This window comes from Cyprinodon tularosa, unplaced genomic scaffold, assembly GCF_016077235.1.
Source record: "Cyprinodon tularosa strain WSP-4 unplaced genomic scaffold, ASM1607723v1 ctg163, whole genome shotgun sequence".
Lineage (NCBI taxonomy): Eukaryota > Metazoa > Chordata > Actinopteri > Cyprinodontiformes > Cyprinodontidae > Cyprinodon > Cyprinodon tularosa.
Window position 1 is genome coordinate 460052 of NW_024038467.1, and position 21680 is coordinate 481731.

At 38.2% G+C, this 21680-nt stretch overlaps 1 protein-coding gene across 2 annotated transcripts in view; it reads right to left on the bottom strand.

Annotated features, from left to right (window-relative positions):
• The window catches only part of kdr (kinase insert domain receptor (a type III receptor tyrosine kinase)), a 32041-nt gene that overhangs the window by 8933 nt on the left and 1428 nt on the right, over positions 1-21680 (bottom strand). For both annotated transcript variants that reach the window (XM_038280707.1, XM_038280706.1), the window contains exons 2-18: positions 21557-21650; positions 21264-21466; positions 20941-21062; positions 16311-16479; positions 15967-16106; positions 13494-13668; positions 12234-12354; positions 11919-12088; positions 9966-10119; positions 8045-8162; positions 7815-7926; positions 5749-6084; positions 5477-5623; positions 5239-5364; positions 2446-2552; positions 1951-2086; positions 2-106 (exon numbers count right to left, since the gene is read on the bottom strand). In XM_038280707.1, the coding sequence (XP_038136635.1) occupies positions 2-106; positions 1951-2086; positions 2446-2552; positions 5239-5364; positions 5477-5623; positions 5749-6084; positions 7815-7926; positions 8045-8162; positions 9966-10119; positions 11919-12088; positions 12234-12354; positions 13494-13668; positions 15967-16106; positions 16311-16479; positions 20941-21062; positions 21264-21466; positions 21557-21650 (2535 nt within the window). The remainder of the gene's footprint in view (position 1; positions 107-1950; positions 2087-2445; positions 2553-5238; positions 5365-5476; positions 5624-5748; positions 6085-7814; positions 7927-8044; positions 8163-9965; positions 10120-11918; positions 12089-12233; positions 12355-13493; positions 13669-15966; positions 16107-16310; positions 16480-20940; positions 21063-21263; positions 21467-21556; positions 21651-21680) is intronic.

The window sequence follows — 21680 nt, forward strand, 5'->3', positions numbered from 1 at the left end:
CCCTTCAGCATCTTGACTGCAACAGTGGTGCATGTAGTAGCTTTCTCAATGCCAAAGGCAGCTGCTTCAACAACCTGACCGAATGCCCCTCGTCCCAGTGGTTCACCTATATCAACATTAAGGAATCACAATTAGTAGTCAGCACTATCCTTGCAGTATTTGCAGTATACTGATGGTGGTCAAAGTGGCGCCAGTGTACGGCAGCCCCGCTTCTGTCCCTGAGCCCCAGGGCAGCTGTGGCTACAATGTAGCTTGCCACCATCAGTGTGTGAGTGTGTGCGTGAATGGGTGAATGAATGTAGTGTAAAGCGCTTTGGTCAAGTCTCCCGACTTGAATAAAGGCGCTATATAAGTACATGCCATTTACCATTTACCATTTATTCATCATCTTTGCATGTGTTGAGGACATAAATCAAGACTTGATATGTTTTCAACGCTTTAAGCAGGACTTGCAAGTTTCTTTTTTCATTAAAAGGTATAGTGGGGGATGATTTTTACCCAGTGGTTCATCAAAATATGTAGTCCTCTTAATTGGCAATCATTCTGGTGATATGTTTAAGTAAGGCCGTCCTACATGGCTGTCCCCATTTTCACTTACCGGTGGTGAGTCTGACATAGTGGAAAAATAGAAAATGTTCTTTTTGAAAGTAAGCTTGTATGAGCGATGCAAAGTGCAACTTTTAAACAGTGTGCAGGAAGAGAAACGGGCACTTTTAATATGCGTTCCCTCTCTGGAGGGGGTACAGAAAGTGGTGAGGGTGGGTCTTTTCAAAGATTAGTGAAAATACTCCACTGTCGCTTTAGCAAAAAACAATTAAGGCCCAATTTGAAATTTTGGGATGGACTTGGCATTACAGGAGTCATACAACTTTTTCCTAAGCTTCAGGTTAGATGTAAGAGCCAGAGGTCATAATAAGAAATGCTGATAGACAGGAATTATGGAAAAACCAGGTCACATAGCTATTTCCTCTCTCACAGCATCAGAAAAAGTCCAGCATGTTTCATTTTGGAGATGGCAAATTTTCCCTGTCCATTTTTAATGCCGCCATCTTTTTCCAACAGCCAAAATAATATGCATGCTACAGTAGGTATTGGAAGGTCAATACCTCTCTTATTTGGAAGTATATGCTCATATCTTCTGTGAATCTTAGTTATTGCCATGTGATGCATCTTTAACTAATACAAAACACTGTAGATGTTTACCAACCACACAGACCTCTTTTTCAAACCCTCGTCCTGATCCCTTAATAAGAAAAAGCAAGTATTGAAGATAATTGATATTTATCAATACAGATATAGGCTACTAGAATAAGTTGCAAACCCAATGCAAAAGACCTAGGCCAGAATTTAACTTCAGGATCGTATTGCTGCAAGGCATTGGTGGTACAGACTGAACGGCTCAAGAGTAAGTTTAAAGAAAAATATTTAACATACTTCCTAAATACTAACTGAGTGTCATAAGAAACCAAAGTGAAATGTTTTAACATGAAAAGTCAAGGCAAGCCATGAAAATTACTGTTTTGTATACCACTAAAGTTGTAAAACCCTTAAGATAAGAGAATCTTAAGGGTTAACCGAATATTCTATGAAGACTGAAATTTCTTCAAAGCAGCTTTCTTTCTCTTTCCCTTTTGGAAATCAGGTCATCTTTTATTCACTTGACAACTAACAAAGGAGGAACTTTGGCAAGCAGTTTAATCGCTTTGCCATTTGATTGTGTAAAACATTTTTTCATTGCAGACTGATTATCAACTTCTTCAATGGGTATTGTGTTGGGCTAACAAAGTGAATCATTTGAGTTTGATTCCCGCACACTGCACTGTTTGTCCTAATTTGTAAAATAATGTTCCAACAACATGATGTGATCTTCACGCATAATACACTTTCACTTTGGTGTTAACCAAAACTGGTGGGCAATGCTCTCCAGATTTAATGATAATGGCATCATACCAAGCTTCAGCCTGTCCCGAGGAAACTCCCATTTGTTTGCGTCATATGTGAGCCTTTCACACTGTTCATCCATGGGCATGTCCTCCGAATCCAGAATCATGGACAGGTAGCCAGTCTTTAGGTCTCCTCCAGTTGGCTGAAATTGCATCAAATAAATGTAAAAGTTGAGCAAAGAGGAAAACTAAGAGTTAATAAGCTGCTGTTTGTCTCAAACTGTCCGGGCAGATTTTCAGTGACTCTGTTGCTATTCAGATAAATGGGGCCCAGTTACTGTTGCAGGCTTACGTGATGGGAACTGAGTGTGGACTCGTTGTTCCTGGATACAAAGTAGTGTCCTCTCGGGGCCCAAAGCAGTCGCTTCTAATTAATCATACACCTGTCCTAATTGTGTGTACGTTTGCATATGAGTGTACTCTGCTAATTTGTCCTTATTATATGTTAGAAGAATAGAGTGGCAAATGGGTGATGAACACTGAGAAAGAGGGAATGACTTACTCTCTTTCGTCCACGGATGACGAAGACGATCAAAAGCCAGAAAAACATGGCGATAACCACTGAGCCAATGGGGACAATCAGCTCCACATTAGTCTTCTCCTCTGCACCTAGTATATACACAAAAAGTGCAATATAAATGACAGTTCAAAGGTAAGTATAAAATCACTGTGTTTGAAAAGCAGTCTTTGTGAGAGATAGAATGATGATTAGGATTTCCGTAGTATTTCTTTGCAGCATTGCGTGATACTCAGTACGTTTTTTGTCATTCTAATTGGCTTGTATATGTGTTTATATATTAGTTTTGATTGAAGGAAGGAGACTGTTAGAATCTGGACTGTGAGCAAACTGATATTTCATCCAGTCATAACAAATGATCTGGAGTCATAGAGGAGAGCTTAGGCCAAAAACAACTTGGAAAAGGCCTATCAGACAAACAGTAGGGTCTCACTAGCTACTACAACAGAACATTTCACTTCACAATCACATAGTGTGGAGGGTGTAGAAGAATGTTTTGTTTTTTGGTGTGGGTGTTTGAGACAGGGTCAGGGAGTTATGTGCATTCTTTCTTTTTTCTATGGGAAGGGTAGCCTGGGATATCAGGGGATTTTCCTTCATTCCTGCAAAGAACAATTAATATGTCACTCATATTACTGATTGAATTGACAAAGATTTTTATTCCTATAGCTCTAAGATTGAGGTCACAGTGTTTCTTCTTCCGTCCTTTTCTTAAATAAGTCAGTTAGAGGTTAATGCATGAATTAAATTAATGTAATCCTTAGCTGGCTGAATGATGTGCTCTGTATACAGTGTTTATCATTGTACTATCATTATTTATGTAATATACATATCATTTTTTTATTTGGCTGATTATTATAAATGTTTCATATACTTAAAATGATACTTAAAATTGCACTATAAGTGAAAAGTAAATCAGATCTTGTTATTTATCATTGTCTTCCTGTAGTATGGTTTTCTCTTTTTCACCTTTTGTTACAGAACAATCTCATGCTTCAGTGGACATTTTTGTGACAGATCAAAATGAAGTATAACTTAAATTAAAAACAACAAAAGGGTGTTTTTAGTGTCTACAATCAGTGTCTACATGTAGGTGGTTTAATCACACAGCTGTTTTTGTTAAATTCCCAGATATTTTTGGAGGAGCTTAAGACATTATTTCCCTTAAATCTATCATCAGCTCATAGAAAAAAAAACAGAATGTAACAGCTGTAAACCTACATAAATATACACAATAACTCTAAGCACCGATTGGAAGAGATGTTATGTTCACGGCACAACTTAAGGTCATACACTCCACAAATCCAGCCTTCAAATCATGCCTAACACAAACTGTCTAACCAGCATTGGAAAACACTGCAGCTCTTATCTACTAAAGGTTTGCATGTTCAAAAAACATGTACAAACTTGATAGCTTACCGTACGCAAAACTGAACTACTAATCAGCCACATAGGGGTTTTTGTCTTTTAAATAAGTGGAAAAGCAGGCACCAAAATTTTGAGTTTGCCTTCATGAGGGATGATCATATGCTGATCATCAAACATTTACTGGTGAATTGGTGAAGTACCAGTGCACCACTGGAAATGGTAGTTCCTTTCTAAAACAAAGGTTTGCTCCAGTGATACTCTAAAGGGGAAAGTTAACCAACATCTGTCGAACATGCTTCATATAGATCCAAAAACTGAACAGTCAATACATTTCAGGTTTGATAAATAACGTTGTGGGTGCAAGTTTTTATATTTGCGTAATTTCCTACCAGTATTGTGTACATTTTAATGATAAGCAGAAGCTCTGCATATTATAGAAGGTATACATGCTTTGCCTAATGTTCTACTCATTTTACAGATATAAACCCTCTGTGCACCTGGTTGTTAGAAGATTAGCTCTGCACATGCTATTAAGTTTGTATGTGCCTATGCCTATGTGTGGTAAAAAACAATCCACACCACCCATGGTTGTGTCAAACACCACCCATAATTAAAGCTGTATTAAGAGATGAAAATATGAACTTTTAACTGGGTCTATAGTCTCCTTACGGGTATAGGATCACGTAGGACCTTTTAGTTAGAGCATGTGTTTGTTTTATTGTTTTTGCTCCATCTCTGAGTTTGGGACAGAAAGGCATAGACAACACAGCAGAGGTTGAAGCTGGGGCAGGGCTGGCCTCTCCCTTTGTCCTGTAGTCCCCTCATTGTTTTGGATTTAGAAATTCTCAGGAGGATGTGCGTTAACTGGGCCAACTTCCTGTCACGCAGAAGCAAAGTTATTCTTGCTCTCTTTGATATCAAAAATGTTCTAAGCGTTATGTCGAGTGCAAAAACTTTGATGTCAGCCATTAAAAATAAATCACCTGTGGGCGCATAAAAAAAAAACATAGGTTGAAATCTTTCTCATTACATTTTTCCCACTAGGAGCCATGATTACATCACTGAGCTGACTAACTGGGCACAGGCCCAGATGCCCAATGGGTAAAGGGGCCTCAAAGCTTTTATGCAAAGACATGAAGAACAGAGAATGAAAGCAGCAAACACAAAGAGACAACGAAAGCAATCACAAAAAAGTTGACATACTTGAACAAGAACAGCAAAGGCTCATGCTGACATATTTATGAGATTAATAATGATCAGCTGCTTTTCAGACTTTCAAATGCTCTGTATAGCAAGAGATGCCAGTAAACTCTCTCATTAAACAACCATTAGGACATACAACAACATCGAAAGCACCTTTAAATCCTTCTGTGCAAAAGAAACCACCCACGTTTTCAGTGTTAGACTGACCTTCAACAATCAAATAAGCCTGTGAAGTATCACAGCCGTGTCTGTTGCATGCTTTGCAAGTGTACAGACCGCTGTCCTCCTTCTTCACACGCTGAATAGTCAGGTTGTTCCGGTTCAGAATCACACCTGAAAGATGAATCAGAACAGGTTGTGTCTAACAAATGTTTTGTCTAATAAACTCCTAAGATGGTAAAGCTCAGTAAAGGTGTGTCGGGCAGCAGAGCAGTGCCTGTCCTACCTGAGCCTATTTCCACAGTGTGGTTGTTTTTGGTCCATACTACTTTAGGATTCGGAGTCCCAACAGTATCACAGTGAAAAGTGATAGTTGCACTCACATTCACCTTCTGGTCAGTGAAATTGTTACGTATTCTTGCAGCCTCAAGATCTAAGATAAAAATATGAGATAAAATGTGAGAGAAGACAATAAGTTGCACAACAAACTTTAAAAGATTTTTTTTTTTTATGTCCTGAATCTGATTTACCATGCAGTGTGTTTGATCAATCACTAACCTCTGAGAGACAGGTGGCGCAGAATGCAGGTACTTTTTGCTGTATTGATGTTCTTCACCTGGCAGGCATACAGACCCTCATCCTGACGGGATGCATTGTGCAACATCAGCTCCAGGGTGATGTTGCCATGCAGAATGGACAGTACAGCCTGAGGCAGGGGCTGCAGGGTCAGTGAGCTACAGGGCAGGGTAGACTCAGCCTGCTCTGATGGAGACTGATTTATGACACGGAACCAGGCCAGCTTATTGTACAGCAGATTGTCTGCTTTGCACCGCAGGACCACATCGTCCTGCTCCATGGGCTTATCAGAGGGAGACATGCTCACCTCTATATCACCTAAAGGTGTACAGGTTGCAGGTCAGACAAGTTTTAAATTAATCTTCACCAGTTACATATACAGTCATTTTTTCTAACTACATATTGTTGCTTTTAACTATTTTTGCCCTCATTGCACAGTCTTCATTGGGTTGTTTTTTTTTTTTATCCTCGCTCATTGTTTCTATTTTTATTGCAGTCTTCTTATGTTAAATGCATGTGACTTTGCTGCTGTTGCATGTAAATTTCTCCAATGCAAAACATCCAGAAGGTAACATTCTGTTACCTTCTCTATTGTTTTTCTATTCTATTCAATGCTATATTATTTTGTTTAATGCTATTCTATTCAATTCTGTTCCATTCTACGCTATTCTATTCTAGTCTGTTCTATTCTATTCTGTCCTATTCTACTTTGATCTATTCTATTCTGCTCTATTTTATTCTATTGTTTCAATTTTATTCTATGCTATTCTACTCTCTTCTATTCTTCTGTATTGTTTTTTTTTTATTTTGTGCTAATTTATGCTATTCTATTCCACTAAGATTCCTTATGAAGGTATCTTTAAACAGCAAATTCTAGCTTTTGGGGGGAATTTTTCAGCATGTGAAGCACTGATAAACTAGGAGAAAAAGATAAAAGGCTTTCTATTCAATTCGCAACAAACAAGTTCAAATACATGCTGTGAATTTTGAACATAGTGCATTTTACTCCTTGAAAGAAAAGTAAAAAAAAAAAAATACTAGTGGAAAACATTGCCTTTTGTAGTTGCAAAAAGATGGTTGTTGAAATAAAAAGACCAAAAACAAAGCGATTATTAAAAGACGGTATAAGGAAACTTCAGAGACATGGCCATCATTCTAAACAGACTGGTCAAGCAATGAGAGCCCTTTTTAAAGAGGCAGACCTATGGTGGCTCTGGAGGAGCTACAGAGATCTACAGATTATGCAAAATGTTGTGCAGATTACAACGTTTGATTTAATCGATTAGCAGCAAGGAGAAAGCCACTGCAGACAAATAAGCCATAACATGTCCCATCTTTTGTTTACCATAAGCCATGTGAGGGACAAAACACATAAGCACATGATGCAGCCAAGTAAAATTATTTTAGCCCTCAAAATGAAATGTTAGGGGTAATTTACTATGCTACATATTACCATGGGTAAACATCTCCACTAAAAATTCTGTTTGTGGCAGTAATATTTCTGGTAATATCTTCAACAGAGAATGGAAAATTGATTGATAAAGCTCAATGTCAAATAATATTAGAACAACAATTTACCAGCCCAATCTAAAGTAGTTTAAGCCATCTTGTAAGTAATGATTAGATATGTTTGGCTCTAGATGTGCAACAGAAATTAATAGAAACACATTTTGTTGTCCCACAGTAAGAAAACTTAATTCTGTGAGTGGATAATGGCAGTGAAATCATAAAAGTGGTATGACAAATATTGACACATGGCAGCCAAGTACAAATACATGCCGCACCATTTAGATTTCTACTTATAAAATAATGATAAAACATTGTAAAAAAAAAAAACATTAATGGATTTTATTCCTAATCACAGTTATGCACCACTGCTCTGTGTTGGTCTCTCATAAAGGGGCCAAAAACTTTTATATGTGGCAAAAATTTTAAAACCTTTTATGAATACCTTTTAACGTCACTGTTGATGCTGAAACTGAGTTCAGGACAAAAAAAGAAGATGAACTGAAACAAAAAAAAAAAAAAAAAAAACACACATAGCTTACGTGTGACACGAAAAAAGATGTTCCGCGAATCCTTTCCAACTTTGTTAGATGTATTGCACCTATAAAGGGCATGGGTCTCAGCTTTTTGAATCTTCAATGCACTTATAAATTTCTACGAAAGAAGAAATCTATTTCAGTTTGCAGTTGTTAGCCTGTGTTATTTACAAGTTAGAGTTAAGGATTTATGGGAGACATGAGATGAAAAAGGATACAATTGGTTAATAACTTACATTTTGGGCTCGGTCGATGTTATTTTGGATTTCTGCTTGATTACAGACACCGTTGACAGTGATATTTTTCCAAGCTGTGCAGTTCTTAGACTGGTCCTCTGTGCTGTTTATCACTGGCCTAATATACAGAAAAAATTAGCATACAGGCAAGAATGAAACAAGAATAAATTATATATTTATTTATAACATGTTTGTAAAACTGCAGCTCTAGCTGTTTGGATCACTGGCACAGTGACAAAATGCAAAGACTAAAACAAATATTTAGTTAAACATCTACTCAAGTACTGAGTGACTCATCATAACATCTGATATTAAAATAATGTCAGAAAGACAGCACAAAAGGTAAAAATTATGTTGAAAAATTTAGAATTTGAAGACTATCATAAAATAAGTAAAACAAACAAATCATGTAATTAAATAATAACAGTTTCAGCTAGAAGAAACACTTTTTCAAACCAATTTATTCTTTATACGTATAAAACCCATGAAACTAGTGCCTCCTGTGATAATACGTAGGCCTAATTCTTACTGTAGATTAGCTTGACATTGAAACGTGACAGAGATATAAGAACTTAATGTTTAACCTAAAATATATAAATATACTGATGTTGGTCCCATTCTGCTGCATGTGTCTGCACTAATATTTAAAAATCCAATCTAAAGTCCAAAGTAAGCCAATGTATTGAATATTAAATAGGTGTTATACTGTTGCTTGTTATTAACTTGGCCACAGTATTTTGTATGACTTGTAAAAGTTTCATTGATGCTCATTTATCCAGTGAAAAATGCAATATAATAACTAAGAAGAGACAAACAATAAACAACTTTTTAGTTTAAAGGACAGGAAAACAGGTTTGAGTTAAGCAATCTTCTTATTTGGAGGAAACTAGTTAGAAAATTGGATTTTACATGTGAATCCTATGGATACAGCTTATCAAGCAAGTGTGGTTTAAAAAGTACAAACTGTGCTTTATGTTCTGCAAGGGAACATAAACCAGAACATAAATTAAATTAAAATTACAGCTGTTTTACAGGGGATAGAAGTAGCTCAAAACCATTCAATAAAGAGCTAGAGGTGACTGTCAGAGGTCCAAGCTTATTGATAACAGCATTTGACCAATGATAAGACATTAAACTAATACTATTGAACAATCATTTAATTCTATTTAAATACTTAAATTATGCATTTTTAAGTGTATTTTCAGTCTTTGTTCTTTTCTTTAATGAACTGCTGTCACAAGACAACAAAGAGGTTAAAACTTTATGAGTGTGTTTCCCTACAAGGTGAAATGAATACATGAAAAGGAATGTACCAAGTGGAGATATTGCTTTAGCAGGGACACACACTTTCTGTTTTAAAGTGACTCTGACAGGAACAACAGGAAATGTGGATCTGGACTGAGGAAACACTCAGACATGTAGGCAGAAGATAAGGAACAAGCTGCCGGCCTTCTCTGGTCAAAACCTCATCTCTCAGGCACACAGACTGTCTTCTTTCTATCAACACTTGTCAAATCTCTGCTGTATTCACTAAGGATGTTGTTGTGTAACTGCAAAAAATGTTCAGGATGCATGTGGACAATACTGCCACCTAAACCAGACGAAACTGCAAAAGTTGTTGTGCAGACTCTTGTTTTGAGCACATTCGAGAACATTCTGAGTCTCAATAATTGATGCTGTTCTAAAAATGGACATTGTGATGGAAACAAATCACAATTGCTGATCTGCATCGCGGTCAGAGTGCACTCTTATTGTCCATTCTCATGTTTTCATCAATGTCACGAAAACAGCCATACTAAACCAACAAGCTACTGACAAAGAGTGGCTAAATTTAAAGGAAAAAAATCCCTTTCACTCCAGCCTTTCAACTTCTTTTTCTTTACACATACTTACATTAAAATTATGAAAGGGGGTGACTTACATGAAGGCTCCTGGGCAGTCATCCTTTGACATCCACTGCCACTGGACATACTCAGGTGTTGGTATTCCATGGGCAGTGCACCACAGGGTAGTACTTTTTCCATACTCATATACATCACTGTAGCCACTCCCTTTCTCAATTATTGTAGGGGGCACTGTAGAAGACAGCAAAGTCAGGTTACCTTTTTTTTTTTTTTTTTTTTTTCAGGAAATTGCATTTGCCTTCCTGGAGATTTAGATACTGAAGTAGAAAAGCCACCTTGGACCATCAAACTTCCACCACCATGTTTTACTGCAAGTACATTTTTCTTGCTCAAAAATATCTTGCATGATGTGAAGGTGAGTAAATATAAATGACACTTTAGTCTCATGTTTCCCCAAAGGTCCTTTTTTAAACATATGCAGGCATATCTTTGTGTTCTTGCTGCAAATGACTTCTTATTGGAGTTCTACAATGGAAGCCGTTTTTTGACCTGTCTCTTTGTTTTATTGTTGAATCCTGAACAATGATCTTAACTGGGCCAAGTGAGGTTTGCAGTAACTTTGGATTTACCATTTTTTTCTCCATTTAATATCCCCGATAGGTCCATTATGGGCTTTAGAGGTAATTTTGGTTGGCCAGCCACTTCTAAGAAAGTTCATCACTGTTTTATGTCTTCTTTACTTGTAGGTAATGATTCCCGCTGGCCCATGCGGCAGTCCTAAAGCCTGAAACGCTTACATAAATCCCTTCCCAGACTAACAAATGTCAACGACTGCTAGATGATTGTTCTTCTTATGTTTATGAAATACGTAAGATGAGTTAAAATTTCAACAACCCCTTTTTTCAGACACGATCTGTTTAAAGTTGTAGGGAAAAGGCTGTTCCAACCATTGCATTTCCAAATTCTCCCGAGTGGTGCCAAACTTTACACAAGTGAATAAAGTGAGTGTAATTGGTTGTTTATCAAGGGGGCGGGGTTGTTGTGGCGGAAGGTTTGCCAGCAAGTTTGATTGTGGCCGGTGTCTCGGAAGCATCATGCTGACCAGTTAGCAACTTAGTGCTAGTAGGTTCCCAATGGTAAATTACATTGGGACCAAGTAGCACTAAATTGGTGAATTAGAAACGACACTGTCAAGGAACGCTATGGACAACGGAAACATGCAAGAGGAGGAGAGTTTTGTGTCAGAGGTTGTGGATTAGTCTCCTCCGTCATACATTTTTTATTTAGAGGAGGAAATTGGAGACGAAGTTGTTGTGGAAGAGGACGCCAGGGCAGTAGAAGCTTGATTTGGTGCAGAAGGCTTACAACTGCACATGATGGAGCCCTTGCCTCGCAACGCTGCCAGTTCTGTTAGCTCTATGCCTGCTGAACACACAGACGTCCATCCCTGTGAACACTGATATGTAAACTCAATGGTAAAGTAAATAATTTTTATTTCTTATTTCAACCGTTGCATATATTAGCTGCGACGTATGAATCAAGATGCTATGACCAAAAAAATTTGATTGACAGATGATCCTTCATATATGATTGGCCGAATTTAGTTGTTCAAGCTGATGTATAACTAGCTGGCCTGCATAAAATAACGGAAAAAAAACACAGATTGTAAGACTGGATTTTTTTTTTTATAGAAATTTTGGGACAATATCGTCTGATAAAGAGTATATTTTTATACATTTTTAAGCCAGAATGATTTGACATTCAAACTTCCCTAAGACTTTAAGGAATATCTTTATCATACAAGTCTGACTATTGGTTACCGAAATAAATTTTTAAGAATTGGTTTTCCAGAAAATAAAGGAATGACCATTTTGCTTTGTGCATTTGATCAGTTTGTCTTTCTGTGATATGAAAATGTTAGCCACAAAAAGGCAAAAAAAAAAAAAAAACATAAAAGTGCAATTACTTTTTCATCGGGCTGTGTAGGTTTTCAAGTTCAAGCAGAAATATTGAAGACAAAGATTACCTACCGTTGACCAGCAGTCTGAAGGTGCGCCTCTGTTCATCTTTAGTGATCTTGTTGGTCAGGACCACAGTATAGATGCCTGCATCCTCCTCAGTGGCTCCACGGATTATGAGAAAATCACCCTTGTGCTTTATTCTGTAGTTTTCCTTGGACAGAGGTTGGCCATCTTTTAACCTGAATAAGTAAAGGAAAATAATCTACAATATTTATCAGGTAACAGCTTCACACATTGTAGGGGGCCTACAACAAAATAAGCATATTCAAAGCATAGACTAAACCTTCTTCGGGTACAACTGTTTCTTCTGTGTTGTGGTCATACCATTTTAAGCTGGGCTCTGGGTACGCCGAGTACTTCACAGGGATCTCCGTTGGTTTCTGATCGCCCATGTTAACTTCCCACACTTTTGGCCAGGGTTCTGTCATATCAATAAAAGGCGTTTCTGCAGAAAAAAAGGGAATGAGTAGAATATTATTATCCTCTTTTAATTGATATGCGACTAATCTCACAGATTGAACAGGAAATAATGTTGTTTGAAGAACAAAAAAGTATTTGCTGACAAAATCCTCTGCCAAGTTCATGTGAAGGCTACCAATACTGAATTAAAAATTCTTGTCTGTTAGACAAGTATTTCATGTGACGGATCTAAACAGAGCATCTTAAAATTGAAAAGAAAAACACTAAATTATATATTTTGTTGTTTCTTTTTGGAACTAATAGAAATATGAAAAATGAATGTTTAAGAAATAATCTATCTGACATCTTTAAAACCTATGAAGTCTTCACAGGAGTATCAATACTAAGACTGAATTCCGAACACGGCGTCTCTATTTGCTTTGAAAGATTTTACTGGATATAATATTAAAGGGGTGTGTCAAAATGCAGGTCACAATTTCCCAATGTAGAACATTGTAAAACTTGGTTTCCTTTCTCCTTTACCTTTAAACACACCAGAACCTATGTTATCAAATCCCATTAAAGCAAAATGCAGTTTGTGGTGCAATCCGTGAATTATTCAAAGAAAACTCAACAGGGGCAAGTAATTTTCGAAGCTCTAAGTAGAATTGTATACCTTTTTAAAGCAGAAATTTTAAAAAGACATCTGTAGACTTTTTTCACACGAGTTTATAATGTTATCATTTGTCTGTCAAGCACAGATAATAAAGCGTATATAAAGAGTATTTCTGTTTTATACAAGATTAGCCTTCTTCCAGAGAGATAACATTTATACAAAAAATAAGAGGCACTGATAAAGAATACAGTGTGACGTAAAAGAAGATTAGGGCCCATTAAAGCGTCAGATCGTGGATCAAAAACTTATATGAATTTCACACAAAATTCAAATTCAAATTTTTGGAATGTGGGGATACTATGATAGAAATTTCTATATCTTTTAATCTTCATCAATTGGATTTAAATATTTTTTTTCAGGGATTTCCTAAAGCCTTTTTATAATACAACCACTGTCTTTAAGGGAGCAAAGTCTTCCCATGGTTTTTCAAACTGAGGGATTTCTTACATACCAAGTCCATTTCTTAACACATTTTAAACAAAACAGTTTTTTCTTTTCAGTGCACCAACCAAAAACTGTAAGATGTGCAGAGGCCCTTTTCTCCATCTGTCCGCTGGATGCTGTGCAGGTGAAATCTCCAGAATGATCCACTGTCACGTTCTCCACTATCAGCATGTTGGAAAGCTCCAAAGAGTCCCACAGCTTCTTCTTGTGGGGTATTGTGTGGGAACCACTGCCTAAAATCTAATATAGAAACAAACAGATATTCGGTCTTTTAAAACAGTCAACTCATCTCACTTTTGCTCAATGCCTTCAAGACATACACTCACCGGTCACTTTATTAGGTACACCTGTCCAACTGCTCGTTGACACTTAATTTCTAAGCAGCCAATCACATGGCGGCAACTCAGTGCATTTAGGCATGTAGACATGGTCAAGACAATCTCCTGCAGTTCAAACCGAGCATCAGTATGGGGAAGAAAGGTGATTTGAGTGACTTTGAACGTGGCATGATTGTTGGTGCCAGAAGGGCTGGTTTGAGTATTTCAGAAACTGCTGATCTACTGGGATTTTCACGCACAGCCATCTCTAGGGTTTACAGAGAATGGTCCGAAAAAGAAAGAACATCCAGTGAGCGGCAGTTCTGTGGGCGGAAATGCCTTGTTGATGCCAGAGGTCAGAGGAGAATGGCCAGACTGGTTCGAGCTGATAGAAGGGCAACAGTGACTCAAATAACAACCCGTTATAACCAAGGTGGGCAGAAGAGCATCTCTGAACGCACAGTACGTCGACCTTTGAGGCAGATGGGCTACAGCAGCAGAAGACCACCCCAGGTGCCACTCCTTTCAGCTAAGAACAGGAAACTGAGGCTACAATTTGAACAAGCTCATGGAAATTGGACAATAGAAGATTGGAAAAACGTTGCCTGGTCTGATGAGTCTCGATTTCTGCTGGGACATTCGGATGCTAGGGTCAGAATTTGGCGTCTACAACATGAAAGCATGGATCCATCCTGCCTTGTATCAACAGTTCAGGCTGGTGGTGGTGGTGTCATGGTGTGGGGAATATTTTCTTGGCACTCTTTGGGCCCCTTGGTACCAATTGAGCATCGTTGCAACGCCACAGCCTACCTGAGTATTGTTGCTGACCATGTCCATCCCTTTATGACCACAATGTTTCCAACTTCTGATGGCTACTTTCAGCAGGATAATGCGTCATGTCATAAAGCTGGAATCATCTCAGACTGGTTTCTTGAACATGATAATGAGTTCACTGTACTCAAATGGCCTCGACAGTCACCAGATCTCAATCCAATAGAGCATCTTTGGGATGTGGTGGAACGGGAGATTCGCATCATGGATGTGCAGCCGACAAATCTGCGGCAACTGTGTGATGCCATCATGTCAATATGGACCAAACTGAGGAATGCTTCCAGCACCTTGTTGAATCTATGCCACTAAGAATTGAGGCAGTTCTGAAGGCAAAAGGGGGTCCAACCCGTTACTAGCATGGGGTACCTAATAAAGTGGCCGGTGAGAGTATATTCTCTTTAAATTTTTCACATTATCTGAATTAACAGCCAGAAAATTGAATTGTTTTATTTGGATTTAAACAACAAAATTATAAGTAATGCACAAAAAGCATAATGGATTTTCAGAGTTTATTTTTTCAAACTTCCAAAAATCTAAAAGGCTGTTGCTCTTTTAACTTAATTCCTTTTACCATCATACCTTTACATAAAACATAGAGAAAATAAACCTCCAAGTAATCATTAAAATCAAATTTTAGATTAATCTGAGATCTGTGGTACAAACGTTGACCTTCGTGGACATGATTTTACACCTAAATTGAGAGCCTGCAAGCAACAGGATTACTAGCATACACTCCAAACGTCTGACTCTTATGGAGGAATCACAAGATGTAAGCAAGCATATGAAATAATGTGCTCTGCTCAGACATTCAAAGTGTAAAGTGTAAAAGTAAATCAATTCTGCTCATTATGCTTAAAGACATCATCCTCATTATAAAACACGGTGGTAACAGCAACATGGTCTGGGAATGCTTTTTAGCAGGGAACAGAAAAACTGTTCAAAAATGTTCCAGTATGAATGGAGCAAAATATAGGGGTAACTACCCAGAAATATAGCTGCAAGAGGATCTAAAATAAGAATAAGCATACTGCAGCTCGGACTGTATTTTTGTAGGAAAGGCTGTTGGGAAAAAAAAAATAAGCTACATTCATGTTTAAGAATTACCCTTTCAAAATGCAAACCTAAACCTGAGCTTATGATGTGAATATGCTAACTACATATCTTTATGAGGCTCTTTATTCACTGAGCAGGATAAATAGCACACATGTGGTTACCTTTGACCTGCATGTGCAAAGAGAGACTGATGGATTCCTGAAAGGACGAAGCCACAAATATTTATAAGATAAAGGGAAATAGAGAGGCAGCTCTTCCGTTATCTGTCTGTGATTCCTCCTCAGTGAGTCAAATCAATTCACAACACTTCTGTGGATTTAGAGAGATGTTGACTAACCAGGGGCACTCCAGAGTGGGTCCAGTTGAACTCGATGCCCACGTTGAGCTCTGTGGTGGCAGTGCAGCTTAGCACCAGCCTCTCCCCCACAGACAGCCTCTGATGAGTGGGGGTCAGTTTGAGGTCATAGATCTTGTATCCTGCGGAAAAGGGAGGGAAGGCACGACAGTCGTGGACCTGCTATTGTTCTGCTGAGACTACACACGCTCAGAAACAGTGCAAATCCAGCCAACACAAAGTCTCTACTTACATGTTATCATGCTAATTCTATCCCTGATAGGATCTTAGATCATCATGTTTAGAAATAATATTTGGATCTTTGTCTCTGTCCTTTTTTATCTTACCAACAACGGCAACGATGTAGAGAGGGGACTTGAATGTCTCATTTTCAATACGAGTCTGGCAGGACACTACTCCAGCATAGCTTATCAGATGGGTGGGTAAGATGAAACCTCTCTTGGGATCCCAGAGCGAGTCTTTCCCATCGGGATGGATCTCCTTGATTGGATAGTTCTGAAAAACAGACAAAGTTACCAAATAGACAAATAAAGAAGTGGAAAGCCTTCATTATGCTGTGATACAAACATGGGGAAGCTTCCAGCACCTTAAAAAAGTCCATACACCCCAAATGCTTTTGCCTTGTGTCAGATATAAACCATGGATCACAATCATATTACTGGGATTTTATGTGATAGACCATTATATGAGTCGAGACCAAATTAATTTTAGATTAGTTTTGAACATAAACATTACAACACATGATTTTATGGTTTCATGGTTTTATTAAACCGTTTAAGTGAAGCTCTAACTTGCTTGGTCTGTTGTTCTTTTCAAAGTTTAACTTCCATTTCAATCTCTTAAGTCTGTTACAGCCTCTAAAAGCTTTCTTTTTTTCAGGATTGTGGTGCATTTAGCGCCCCATTTCTTTCTGACTCTAACCAACTCAAGACTAAATGTATTAAAGGTTTGCTGTTGTGCAATATTTGTTCAGATTTAGTTGATGGTTTGAAAACTGGTTTCATGAAGCCCAAGAGCTGGGGTATGTTTTTATGTTTGTATTTGTAAAACTAACCCTTGCTACAATTTTAACAAGTCTATCACAATTCAATTCACTTCAAAACGGTTTACCTGTATAGCGCCAATTCACAACACATATCCTCCCAGCGCACTTTACAGAGACAATTCAACCAGACCATACAGTCAAACTGGTTCAAAATGTTCAACCCAAGGAAAACCAGTTGATTGCATCGACTCATTGACCCAGTTCAATTCTTCACACCAAGCATACTTGTAGTGAGAGTGGAGAGGAAAACTCCCTTTTAACAGGAAGAAACCTCCAGCAGAACCAGGCTCAGTGTGAGCGGCCATCTGCTGAGGCCAATTGGGGTTCAAGGAGACAGAAACAGACATAGAAATCACATTACACAAAAAAAGTCAGACTTGTTTGAAAATAAACCTCTGAAGCATTCAGAGAGCTGCTGTGTTTATGCACAGGCCAATTCACACACAGGTGGATTTTGTTTATATTTCTATTTCTTCTTTTTAGAATTTTAGGGCCATAATATTATATCATATTATCATTGGCTTTCTGTTCTGGTAGTTCGATCTCTGACGTTATGCTTTCTCTGCTTTTTCTCATAGTAGCTTCGCTTTGTCTGTTCCTGTTTGGCTGTGACTCCATCCTGGAGAGTAATATCAGCTGTGCTGATGCCATCAACACCTTTTTTTATAGATGTTCGAGATCAGCCTGTTTTTCAGTGTAGTCCTGTTTCTCTGATTGTGACTTGCTGGATGTGCTTTCTTCATCCTCTGACATGGGAGTTGGCTTGGAGATGTCTGCCTGGCTGTGAGTTTCCTGGATGGGGCCACCTTTTATAGTTGCCTTTTGTATCTCCGCTTCTTTCTCCTTGAACCCCAGTCACACTGAGCCTGGTTCTGCTGGAGGTTTCTTCCGGTTAAAAGGGAGTTTTTCCTCTCCACTGCCGCTACAAGCTTGCTTAGTGTGAGGGATTGCCCTCGAGTCATTGAGTTGATGCAATCGATGCATCTGGTTTTTTCATTAGATCGAAAGCTTTGAATCAATTTGACTGTATGACCTGGTGAACTGTAAAGTGCCTTGAGATGACATGTGTTGTGAATTGGTGCTATATAAAGCAACTGAATTGAATTGAAATTATTAGCACTAAATTTTATTAGAATATTATCATAGACAGGACTAAAAGTAAATACATGACACATTCAGAATTGCATTTGTGAGGAATTTTGAAAACTATGTATCTGTTTTCCCTTAAATATCATAACTATTTACTACTTTGTGGTGTTTAATCAAATAAAATCTCAGGAGCCTCTGCTGAAGCTTTGGAAAATGTAACTTTTAGGTGGTATGAATACTTTTGGAATGCAATGTGCATTTCCCATCAGAAAGCATCAGGACATCTTATTATTAGGTATGTTTTAAAAAGCACAGTAGTGCTAGTCTTACTCTATGTAACGGTATGTGTTTTTCCCTTTGTTTGCTTTCCCCACATAAAACAAGGCTTTTTGTCACTGTGCCAATGATCCAAACAGCTACAGCAGCAGTTTTACAAAGTTTCTCATTCCTTCCAATGCTGTTGGAGACTAAAAATATGTAGGAGGATCCCTGTGTTACAAACAGGGCCCTGGAATTTCTTTAGCATGTATGATCACGAGGTGTCATCTGTCTGCTTTTGACCGCTATTTAAGAATTTGGAGTATTTTGTAAATTACTGCAACACAGAATTTAAGTTGTATTTGTTTTCATCTATGGAAACCACTTTAAATGTCTCAATCTGCTCAATCAATGTGGCAAAACAGGAAAATGTTCTTCTGGATCTATAACATGGTTTGAACTTGTAAGGGGAAAGGGACTATTTTACGTCTTATTTAAAACTTAAAAGACATTTTCCTACAGAGATGTCAATTGCCTTCGCTCTCAAAATGCACAAAAATGTTGTAGAACATAAAAAAATGTAATTTCAATTTGAGACACAGAGAAAATCTAGGTATAGATATCAAACTATAATTAATGATTTCCTTTTTCAGAGGGACAAAAACAAATAATTCTTAGTGAAATCAGGATTCTGTTATGATCTTGGCCCTGATGCCTGGCTTAATTGCTAATTTCATTCACCTGTCCAATTCTGCCTGGTTTCTCATGACCTCTCATCTGATACACCTACTCCTGCCTCTATTTAAGCTGCTGGCATCCAGTTATCAGGGCCAGATTGCTCTCTTGAGCCCTTTAAGTGTTTCTGATTTCCTGTTCTGCCCCTCAACCACTGAGTCTGCCTGTTCCTGTCCTGATCTGTTTCCAGGACCTGTCTTGGGAGTTCAGCTTGTTCCCCCGGGCTGCAGTACCTGGGACACTCTGGGTGGTGCCCGCCACATCTGGTTGGTAGGCCATTTGCTGGATCCTACCTTGTTCTCTGGGCATGGACTGAACTCATAAACCAGGTTAGTGACTTGTGTTTATAATGTTCCTCTGGTAGATTTACTTGGTCAGTAACCTGTTTTTCTTTCTGTACAGTTTCCTGTGATGGAGCTCTAGCTACTGCTACTCTGATCCGAGTTGTGACAGAATATGAGAAAAAACAGCTTTATTGGAATGCGGAGTTTTATTTGACTAGCCTTACTTGGCCTTTATTGCTATAAAAGTGATAGATTCAGCACATAACTTAAATAGAACTTTCTGACCACTTCAAGCGATCCAAAAAAGACAAAATTAAGAACAGATATGAAACAACATTATTGCATGTTATCAGTTTGTAAATGGGTAGAAAAAGACTGCTTAGGAAAATGTGAAAGAGCTGTTAACCTTACCAGGGGAGTCAGGAAGCCTGTATTGGTCTGAAAGAACCCAAAACAACTTGAAAAAACAGACGACCTACCTTCATTGCCGCCATCCACATCTAGTATAAACTAGTGTAATTGCATATGTCATATAACGCAAACACTCATTGATTAGCTATGCGTCAAATTTGTGCTGATGCCAAAGGAAATCATCGGAAGAAAGCAGGTGAAACTGCAAATGCAAATTTTCTATGCCATGCTACAATGTTGGGTTCAGAAAAAGATGTCGAAATGTCTGAAAGGCGAGAGGAGAAGAAGACCAACAAGACCTCCCTCATCCTTGGCCCTATCTCAAAGAATTTTTTGAAATAATTGCAAATTGAGCTTTCAGTTCATATAGTGGCATTTGGCTGTTTTTATAAAGGTTACTTTATACTTTTATACTTTAGGTAGTTTTTGGAGCACATACTTTTTATCTTTTACCTAAGTAAGGAGGTCAAATTGATACTTCAACTTTTACCAGAGTGTTTTTAAACTGGAGTATCTATACTTCTACTTAAGTATCAAATGGGTGTACTTTTGACACCACTGGGTGTACCCCGCCTCTCGCACATAGACAGCACACCACAGAAAATGGATGGATGGTGGTAGTGTAATGGTCTGGGACAGGTTTGCTTCTTCAAAACACAACACTTGTTTTAGTTGATACAACCATGAATCTGCTGTCTACTCGAAAATACTGAAGCAAACATAGAATCATCACTTTTTTACCCTAAGCTACTTCGGTTGTGCAGCAGAAGATGGTGTGACGTGATCTAAAACAGTTTGATCACGACCAAAACTCCTAAATCGCTGAATGAAAGCAATTCTGGAAAGAACAGTTATTGTCTCTTGTTGCTGCGAAGGCTGGAACAACAGCTTGTTAGGTTTAGAGTTCAAGTAAATTTTATGCAGGGAAAAGTTGGCTTTGTTATCTTTTTATCTGTTAATCAAATTTGTTTCATAATGTGAAAACTCCAATTGTGGCAAACAATTGAACCCAATGAAAGCTGTAAGGAAGAAATTCTTTTCTACTGCAGCTTTCACCCTGATAATTGGGCCTCATGCTGTAAATGTCACCAAATTTCAGTTGGAGAGAACAAAGCAGAATGAAATCCTTCTTACGGTGTTGAGCGTAACATTGAGATTCTCCACTGAGCCTCGGCAGGGTATAACCACACGCTCGCCTTCACGAATGAAGACTACCTCATATTCCTTCTCAGAGGGCACAAATGGCACCTTGGAATCTAAAAATGGAGTAAAAATGAACATCAGACATTCATTTTATTATAAATTCAGATTAAGTAAATTATGGAATAGGACATTTTTGGAAAGGTATCTGAAAGGATCTAGCAAATATGTTGTTTGAGCTTTTGAAACTAGTGTAACATTTTCTCAAATTTTAATATAAATGCTGCCCTGAAATTAAGTGAAACCAGGAATTATACCATGAACAAAGACATAGACTCCTGCTGCTGTCTTGCCGTCTTCAGCCTTCAGATCTTTGTAATAACACTGATACTGTCCAGTTTCATTCACAGTTGCGTTTGTAATGGTCAAGGTGGTACAGAAAAGCCCTGATCCACTGCAGTCACTGGTGGAGAGGCGGTTGCTCGTAGGAGGGGTGGACCACAGCAGGAGCTGTCGACCTCTGGCAAAACAAAACAAAAGGTTTTACTGCATATTTCTCCGTTATTTGGTAAATGTTGGAGGTAATAATGGTGAGAAAGGTTTCAAAAACCTGCATGTTAGTTCAAGGTTGTCAGATTTGTTCATCCGGTGAGTGCCGTAGATGTTGAGAGTTGGTGGATCAGGCATAAATCGCAGTTGGATGGCTAGAAGAAAAAGAGGGGGAGTTACTGACA